At 52.8% G+C, this 9,356-nt stretch overlaps 1 protein-coding gene across 2 annotated transcripts in view; it reads left to right on the top strand.

Annotated features, from left to right (window-relative positions):
• The window catches only part of LOC112548745, a 22,815-nt gene that overhangs the window by 5,803 nt on the left and 7,656 nt on the right, over window positions 1–9,356 (top strand). Inside the window, exons 6-8 of one of the 2 annotated variants that reach the window (XM_025195352.1) lie at window positions 964–1,074; window positions 2,201–2,422; window positions 6,452–7,485. In XM_025195352.1, coding sequence (XP_025051137.1) covers window positions 964–1,074; window positions 2,201–2,422; window positions 6,452–6,486 — 368 coding nt within the window. In that variant the 3' untranslated portion in view covers window positions 6,487–7,485. Of the gene's footprint in view, window positions 1–963; window positions 1,075–2,200; window positions 2,423–6,451; window positions 7,486–9,356 lie in introns of those variants that run through there. The other variant, XM_025195353.1, reaches the window with a different exon arrangement.

Below are 9,356 nucleotides of genomic sequence, written 5' to 3'. Positions count from 1 at the left end.
GGTTCAGCACCTTGCTTGTCCTGCCCCCACCCCCACACCTACCCCCAGAAGCCACCCTCATCCCCTGGAGCAATGTATGTTCACTCGTTCTCGCACACGCTCGCTCTCACACGTGCTCCTTGCAGCTGGGCTGAAGCTGGCACCAAAGCTGAAGCAGGAGCATTAGCCTGCCCGGGACCGTAGCATCTTATCTCCGCTCCTTACCCCCACCCCATCCCATGCTGCTTGGCTTGGCTTGGCTGACCCCACCAGGAATAGGGCTGAGAGCCATGTGGCCATCAGGCTATTGTTTTTATAGAAGTGAGGAGCCAGGCTGCAGAGGGGGTGGAGGGAATGCCCCCACCTCTTTGCATTCCCCTCCACACCCTCCAGCCACTGTGCAGACCCTGACTGGGGGGAGGCAGGACCAGGGGTTCAGTTACCACTCTAGCCTGCATTTCCTGTCGTGCTGTGCTAGGTAGGTGGCTGAAGCTTCAGCATCTGCTGGCACCTAAGGGATCCCTGGATGGAAGCAGCCCTGCCCACCAGCCCATTCTGTACCATGGGGTCAGACTCTGTCTTCCAGGCTGCCATGTTAGGTCAGGCAGGGGGGTGGGTCTGCTTCCATCCACTGTCCCCTGCTGCATCAGCAGAGGCCGGACCTGTAGCCACCATCCACAGGCCTGCCAATTGATTCTGTCTGGTGGTGAGCAGGCAGCAGCTCCGGCTCCAGCCTCTGCTGGCACCGCAGACTGGATAGAATGAGTTGGCAGACTGGATATGGCCTGTGGGCTGTATTTTGCCCACCGTTGATTTATATACTTCCCAGAAGGGAATATGTGGCTCCCACACCAGCTGAAATGTCCTTCCTAAGTGTCCTCCTTTCTGCCTGTTAGAATATTTGAGTCCACTGGATCCTTTTTCCCAGTCCCAATAGAGCAGTGGATGGTGGAATAACCACCCTCTGTACACTCCCCAACACAGGAGGTCCCACACCAGACCTAATCTGCCACATCCAGCGAGGGGAGATGAAGCGCTGGGTCCGTGATGATGAGGAGGCTGAAGAAAGCTTGTTGTCTGAGGACTTGTCGCAAGGTGAGTCTTGAAAATCTCTAATGCCCTTCCACTTACATCTCAGCTCAGAACTTCTCAATACCCATGGGGAACTGGAAACCTGAACACTTGCCTTGAGCTGCTCCCACCAGGTCCCAACTTCACGCAGCTTAGTCAGACATATTTTGTCCAGGCAGGCATGTGTATCCACTTCTTGCATTTTAGTGATGCAGGGACAGGCAACTGATCCCTTATTCTTCCCCTCTTTAGGATTGTTTAGATAGGAAATCCACCTTCAGCCCTTCAGATTGTCTTCTGAGGCAGAATTTTGGCAAGGGTTTCTGTCATGGAAGGGAGGAGCCATCTATAGGGAAGTAGTAAAATGCTAGGGACAACACCTAATCCGCTGTCCTGATCTGACACAAAATCTGGTAGCCCTGAGGTACCATGAGCTTTTGTTTCTATCTTCCCTCAGCAATGTATGAGTTAATAGCGCAGCCCAAGTTGGCTATACCTGTGCTATGCACTCTGGCAGGGCATGATCTTGTTTGACTTGCCCCGTGGTAGCTATCAGAGTTGGCAGAAACCCTGTGGGTGCTGCTAAGGATTAGGCTACAGAGAGGCTGATGCTCTGCTACCCACTGCTACTAGTCCCTACTGCTACTAGTCCTGTTGTTTAATTTGAACTGAAACTCTGCTCCTCCCCTCTGTAACAGTCAGAGGAATAAAAGCAGTGTTCAGTCAATACTTTCAGTTTTATGAAATGCCTGCTAGATGCAGTTGGGATTCACAGGAGTTCATGTTTAGGGGAATACAAACGCTTCCTTGTTTCCACCAAAATTGCCCATGTTCTGCTCCATAACTGGGGCACAAAAGATACAAGCTGTGAGACCAGAGACCAAGAGTCCATGTGGAGTTGGACTCCTTGTTCTTACTGAGGAACCAAAGCCCATCCAGCATCTGGGGCACATCCCAGCATAGATTCATAGATGCTAGGGTCGGAAGGGACCTCAATAGATCATCGAGTCCGACCCGCTGCATAGGCAGGAAAGAGGGCTGGGTCTAGATGATTCCAGCTAGATGCATATCCAATAGCATGGGGGAATAGCAGATCTTTCCCTTTACCAGCTGGACTGACACTAATTTTTGGGGTCCCATCTCCACCCAGCAGATGCTGAGACACTGGGCAGAGCTGAGCAGCAGCAGCCTCGTGAGGAAGGGCCTGCCAACCTGAAGCTGTTTCAGTCCAGAAACCAGCTCCTCACCCGACAGGGACAGAGAACAGCAGAGACTGAAAGGAACTTGGAAGGATTTGAAGGGCAGAGAGACCTGAAGACCCCCAATGGCATGGTTCCCTGCAGGCAGGGGCTGCATATATGTGGAGAACCCGGTGAGAGCTTTTGGGAAAAAGAGGAACTTGGGGCCCAGAGGGGAACTCCCTGGAGGGAAAATATCCAGCCGTGTACTGAGCATGGGGACAGCTTTCACCATTCATTAGGGCTGTGTGAAGCTTCAGTAGCCGATTCGATTCGGAGGAGATTCGGCCCGATTCGGCGGCCAAATCTCCGAATCGAATCGACTGACCCTTTAAAAGGTCCAAATCGAATCGGAAGCCTCCGAATTGATTCAGGGAGATTCGGAAGGCTTGCACAGCTCCACACCCCTCAAAGCTCCTCTAGAGGCAGGTCTCCTCCTCTGGAAGGCACCTGGGAAGAGGTTATGGGGGCAGGTGGCTCAGCTCCTCCTGTTGTTGTGCCTCTGCCTGGTGAGGAGGGGGAAAAGGCAGGATCTGCACATGCACCCGCACCCCAGAAGCGAGGGGGTAGTGTAGTGTGGGATCATTTTGAGGTGGCAGAAGATCCCACATATGCTATCTGCCTGCACTGTCAATGTAAGACCAGCCGGGGTAAGGACGAGAAACACCTCACCACCACAGGGATGCTGCTGCATCTCCGCAGGCACCACCCCCTTCTTCTTCCTCCTGGTGCTAGTGGGAGCGTGCCCAAAAAGAAGTCCCCCTCTTGCTCCAAAGCCCCCGTCCCCAAGAAGCAGGGGCAGGCCACCCTGGACCAGTGGGGGAAAGGTGGAGACAAGGGGGGTCTCGTTCCGAAGGCAAGCAGGCTCACCCAGAGCATTGGGGAGATGCTTGCTCTGGATGGCCAGCCCTTCTCCTTTGTTGAGCGTCCAGGGTTCAGACGGCTCATGGCGCTCTTGGCCCCATCCTACCAAGTGCCCACATGTACCACCTTTAGCAGGACGGCGGTGCTCTCCCTGTATGAGGCATGCAGGGAGTACTTGCGGGAGGAGCTGCGGAAGGCAGACCCGCAGGTAGCCTTGCACTTCACCTCGGACATCTGGAGCAGCCAGGGTGATCATGCCTACCTCTCCATCACAGGGCACTGGTGTGATCAGTCAGGGCGTCGGTGGGCTCTCCTTCAAGCGGAGATGATGGATGAGTCCCACACGGCAATGGAGATCATGGTGGCTATGAACCGCATGGTGCAGGGGTGGCTCGTTGGGCCTGGCGGGCTCAGCCGGGGGTTCATGGTCACCAACAATGGGGCCAATATGGTCAAGGCGGTGCATGATGCCAACTTTGTTGGCATTCCCTGTGTGGCACACAAATTGCACCTCATTGTCAGGGATGCCTTGGAGGGGGATGGGGCTGCTGGTGATGGTGCCAGCACCACCAAGCATCTCATTTCAAAATGCAGGAAGGTGGCGGGCTACTTCCACCGCAGCATTAAGGGGGGCAAGATGTTGCGGGACAAACAGGTAGAGCTCAACATCCCGCAACAGAAAATCATTCAGGATGTGGAGACTCGATGGAACTCCACATACCTGATGCTGGAAAGGCTGGTCGAGCAACAGAAGGCCATTCAAGAGGTAGCCTTGGACAGGGAGATTGGGCTCAGTGGCCCTCTTAACAAAACAGAATGGGATACCATTTCCCAGATCTTGGTGATCCTTAAACCGTTCCTCGAGGCCACAGAGAGCCTCAGCGCTGTCGATGCCCTCCTTAGCCAGGTGATCCCCGTAGCGAAGGAGCTTGAGAATGAATTGGAGAAGCTGCATGGTATTGATGTTCCTGGGTGGGGCAAGCCACTTTCACCAGAGGTGCAGGTACTGGTGAAGCAGTTGAAGGAGGGCATCAAAAAACAGCTGGATCCATTGCAGTCCAGTACGGTCCACGTGCTGGCGGGTATGTGCGACCCGAGGGTGAAGGGGAATGTCTGCAGCAGCAAGACCCTCGATCACTGGACAGAGGTGCTGGTGAACAGAGTCAGGGAGGCAGAAGGGCAGAGGCAGGGGGAAAGGAAAGAGGGGGATCCACTTTCCCGTGCCAGCACTCCAACCACGAGCCAATCTCCTTCACCACAGCCGCTGCCAATGTGGGCTAAGGGCATGGCTTCAATGTTGGGGTCCAGAGGCACCAGACTCCACCATCAGGCATGTAGTGCAGAGGCCTCGGTGGCTGCCTATCTCGCGGAGGAGGTGGAGCCGCTGCATTGTGACCCCTTGGCCTATTGGGTAGCCCGCTGTCAGGTGTGGCAGGATCTGGCCATGGTTGCCAGGGAATACCTGTCCTGCCCACCAACCAGTGTTGCAAGTGAGAGGTTGTTCAGTGTTGCTGATGATGTGACATCCCCCTCCGCCTCCTTGGATCCTGGTTTTGTGGAGCAGCTAGTGTTCCTAAAGGTGAACCTCCCACTTCTGGGATTCCCCAAGCTCCACGTGCAGACAGAGTGAGTGCCACCCTCCTCGCTCTGCACCTATGTGCTTTCAGAATCTTGAGGTGCACTTTCACAGAAACCTCTGCGAAACTTGGCAGGCTTCATGTTTCAGAAGGGGCTGCCATCCCTGCTGTTTTCATTCGAATCTGCAAAAAAATGACCAAGTTATAGGTATTTTAGTGATTCCCCATTATAGCCTATGGCCGAATCTCCAAATCCAAATCGGCCAAATCGAATCACTGTCCCATCGAATCAGAAGCGAATACTGCTGCTTTGCACAGGCCTACCATCCATGCCCTCTCGGACACCAGAGGACATACGTGGGGGAGCACCCGCACTTCTGCCCAGTGTGGGAAGAGCTTTTGTCTCCCTGCATGACCTCCAAGTGCACCAGGGCATGCACATGGGGGAGCAGCTGTGCCACTGTGTTGTGTGCAAGAAGAGCTGCACCAGGTGGGATCACCTCCGAAGCCACACATGCGTGCATGTTGGGGACAAACCATTCTGCCCACTGTGGGAAGAGTTTCACCCAGAGCTCCAGCCTCACATAGCACCAGTGTGGGCACATGGGGGAGAAGTCATTCTTCTGCAGGCAGTGTGGGAAGACTTCAGCAAGAGCTCCAAATTCACCAATCATCTGCATGTACACACAGGGAAGAAACCCTTCTCTTGCAGTCAATGTGGGAAGAGCTTCACTCACAGACTGACACAAACCACCTGCATGTACATACGGGGGGAGAAGCCGTTTTCTTGCACCCAGTGTGGGAAGAGCTTTACACAGAGCTCCTGTCTCAACAATCACCTGCATGTGCACTTCAGGGAGAAACCCTCTTCCTGCAGCCAGTGCGGGAAGATTTTCACCCACAGCTCCAATCTGACTGATCACCTGCATGTACACATGGGGGAAAAACCCTCCTGATGCCAGCGTTGGAATACCTTTGCTCAGAGCTCCAAAATCACCAGCGACCTGCATGTGCTCACAGGGGAGAAGCCGTTCTCTTGCACCCAGTGTGAGAAGCGCATCAGCTAGAGTTCAAAACCCATGAGTCACGTGCACATGGGAAAGAAGCCATTTTCTTGCACAGCTTCATGCAGAGGTACACACTCACAGCACACTTCCATGTGTACACAGGGGAAAAGCCATTCTCCTGTGCTCAGTGTGAGAAGAGCTTCACTGACAGGTCATCGCTCATCAAGCACTGGCATGTGCACACAGAAATGAAACCATACCGCTGTGCCCAGTGCCAGAAGTGTTTCTGGCAGAGCTCTGAGCAGCGAACCCATAAGAGCAGGATCATTGTACTGAATGGGGATCTGTTTCCCACATCCTCCCTGGGCAGTGGGAGTGAGAGTCCTGCCCCTGGATTGTAACATCCAAAGCTCCCTTCTGTTTCCATGTGAAATGTCCCAAGTGGGATGTTGTGGTAGCTTCTGGTGGCAGCTGGGCAGAGAAGACAACAGTTAGAGCTAAGTGATGGAGCCAGGTAGCAGAGAGGATAAAAGCTGGGGGGACACAAAACCAAAGTTGCCTTTTAAAAAGATCCTTTCTGAAACCATCCAGTCCTAGGCCATTACGTTTGGGTATCAAGGTGATCCCTTCCAATTTCTACCCGTGGCATTTGGGACATTACCTTTGTTATCTGTTTTTTTACTGTTCTTGAATATCTTGTTTCTTTATCAACCAGGCAGGTCCCCCGCTCCCATGGGAGAACCAGTTTAGATGAGATACTTAATAAAAGGAATATCTGTTAATCAGTTCTCAATCGATTTGTCTTAGGGAACTCCCAGGCTGCCTCTGTGGTTCATTACTTTGCTTGTTACATGCCAGGACAGGCCTGACTATCGAGAAAGTCTTGGGAGGAGGGGGGAAGGGGAAGCAGGACATTCAGCAATTAACTTTTTAAGCATCCAAAGGAGACCCAGCCTCTGGCTTCAATGATGGGAACACCTGCACAGTGACCCCCCCACCTTCATAGTCCCAATCCAACCTGGATGTGACTGCAGAGGGGCTCTTGTTCTATGCACCCAGGCTTTCTCCTGTCTCCTCAATGCCTCTGCAACCCAGCCCCAGCTGTATGTGCTAGCCAGGATGAACCCCATGACTCCTGGGGCTGTGAGGTCATGTCCTGGGTAACAGCATCACTTGCTGTTTCCATGGCCCCACCAGTGTTGTCAGTTAGTGCGAACGAGCCCTGGATCTTGGTGATTCCAGTGGAAGAGGAAGGAGCTGGGAAATCAGTGTCCTTGGACCTTAAAAGGGGCTCTGGTCCCCAGTCCATTCCCACATCACAAAGAAAGAGAACCACCATAGGGATGCCATGTTCATTTTGAGGCATGATGAGCAGAAGCATTATAAACAGTAGGGCAGGAGAAAGCAGGGTGAGGAAAGCAGCAAGCACCTCATGGTGAAGCTTTGTGGAAAGAGATTGAAGAGCAAAACCTGCATTATTGGGCATGGGGAGGTGACAACGTGGGCATAAGCACGTCCGGGAAAGAGGCTGTATGGGGATGAGGAGAGGTGAGAATCAGAACAGAGAGCAGCGAATGCTTCCCCAGCTGTAAATATCCTTAATTCTGCAATCCAGAGTCTCACATACTGGGAACATGGGACCCTTGTGAGGTGTTTTGTAAGTTCCCTTTCCTCTACAAAACACCTTTCGTAGATGAGCCTACGAACTTCACTTCATATGTCTACTGGGTACAGCAAATCATGGACTCAATATAGAGATGGGATTCTCACATTACAACCTGCCTGACATCTGATTTACCAGATACCTGCCAGACCTGACCTCTTACGCTTTTCTTTCCCCCCTCCCCTTTCCTCCCCACCTCTCCCCTCCTTTTCTGCCTTTTGACTTCCTAATTTCCAGCTATTTCTTTTTTCAAAGTCAGCCTCTTTTCTACTTTGAATTACTGCTGTAGAGAGTCTCCCTTACACACCTTCCCCCCGCCCTTCCCTGCTCTACCTTTTGTTTTCCTAATTTCCAACTATTTACATTCTCACTGAGGTCCTGTCACACTTTTAGCTGCTCTCATTCCTTGGAGTCTCAGAACACCAGAGGCTCCCTAGGCCTGAAGAAGGGTGACTGCACCTGAAAGCTTGCAAAGAACTTTTTTTTCCAACTACTCAGTTGGTCTAATAAAAGTTATCACATCTACTCAAAGAGCCTGTCCTGCCTATGTCTTAAACCAACATGGCTACAACCAAAAACCCAGCAATAGGAAAATTCAGCATTCTTTGAAAAACTTGGGAAATGTTATTGGAGAAACCAGTCCATCAGTTACAATCAGTTTGGTTTCAGAAAATGAAAAGGGTGCAAGCAGAGGCGACCCAAGCAGGGTGCGGGGCCCTGCCCTTGGACACAAGGAAGCTGGTGGCGGATTCAGCGTTGGGAGCGGGGGGTGCCAAGCGGCCGGACATGCTGGATTCGGCGGTGGATTTGGCACTGGGGGGAGCGGGGTTGTTGCCGAGCAGCCAGACATGAAGCCGACAGCAGCTCAGAGTTGCCACAGCCTCTCAGCCTGGCTCCACGGGGCCCCCCAAAGCACAGGGTCTGGGACAGTTGCCCTGATTTGCCCCTTCCCCTGGGATGTCCTAGGTACAAGAGATCTTCAGACTCCAAGAAAAGCACTGTGGAAGAATAACTGCTGCTTGTGGTTTTCAGAGAGACAGAGCATTTGACCAGATCCCAAGGGAAGGTTTTCAGTGGAAATGGAGTGAAAAGGATACCGTGCTAATAAAATATAAGTATCCTCAAACCCTCCCAAGGAATTGGAACAAACATCTAAAATACAGATCTTCAGCAGGTAAAGTTCATGTTCACCAGGGCGGTGCTCCCAAATGCCTTTTAGCTTCCACCACCGTGATAAAAAATATCAGCAAAGAAAGCACCAGAAAAGTACATCATACTAATAACATAAGTATTGACAACCCTCCACACAAATTGGACCAAGACTCTAGAACAGTGATTCTCAGCCAGGGCTGCCTTGAGAGCTATCACGTGTTCTCTGGAGTACCACACACTCTTCAGTGTCACAGCAGGATTCATAAGTTAAAGGCAGAGGGCACGTCTAGACAAGCGTGGACGTTTGGTTCCCCTGGGACAAGTGGCGGCAGTGGACCTTGCGCTGCCACCGCTTGTCCCCAGGGAACATCTGTGCCACGTGTACTTTGGGGCATGGCAAGTTACCCCAGGTGGGGTAGGGGAGGCTGGCCCTGGGCACTGGGCTGGTCCCAGCAGCCTTGTGTGGGGTTCTGGGGGCCTCCCAGGGCTGCAGCAGCAGTGATTCTACCGCGCAGGGCCTGGCCAGCAGCTGCAGTACAGCTCCAGGCGGCCTGGCTCTGCTTCTGAGCAGTGCGTGCTGCCCGTGTGTGTGCTGCTCTGATTTTTTTTTCCTGCTGGTTATTATGACCCCTGACTATCCAGAACAACTGTTTCAATAGCCTTGTCCCACAGGGAGAACACCCAGTCTAGCAGGGTGACTGACACTTCATCCACCTCCACCCAGGCACCTCCAGAGACCTGCGGGGCAGTTTAGGGCAGCACCAGAAGTCACCGTCTCCTTGTCAGCCAGGGAACTTAGACACAG

The sequence above is a fragment of the Alligator sinensis genome, unplaced genomic scaffold (genome assembly GCF_000455745.1).
Source record: "Alligator sinensis unplaced genomic scaffold, ASM45574v1 scaffold719_1, whole genome shotgun sequence".
In the NCBI taxonomy this organism is placed as follows: Eukaryota; Metazoa; Chordata; order Crocodylia; family Alligatoridae; genus Alligator; species Alligator sinensis.
The sequence above is the reverse complement of the archived record's forward strand: the minus strand, read 5'-3'. Positions and strand labels throughout refer to the sequence as shown.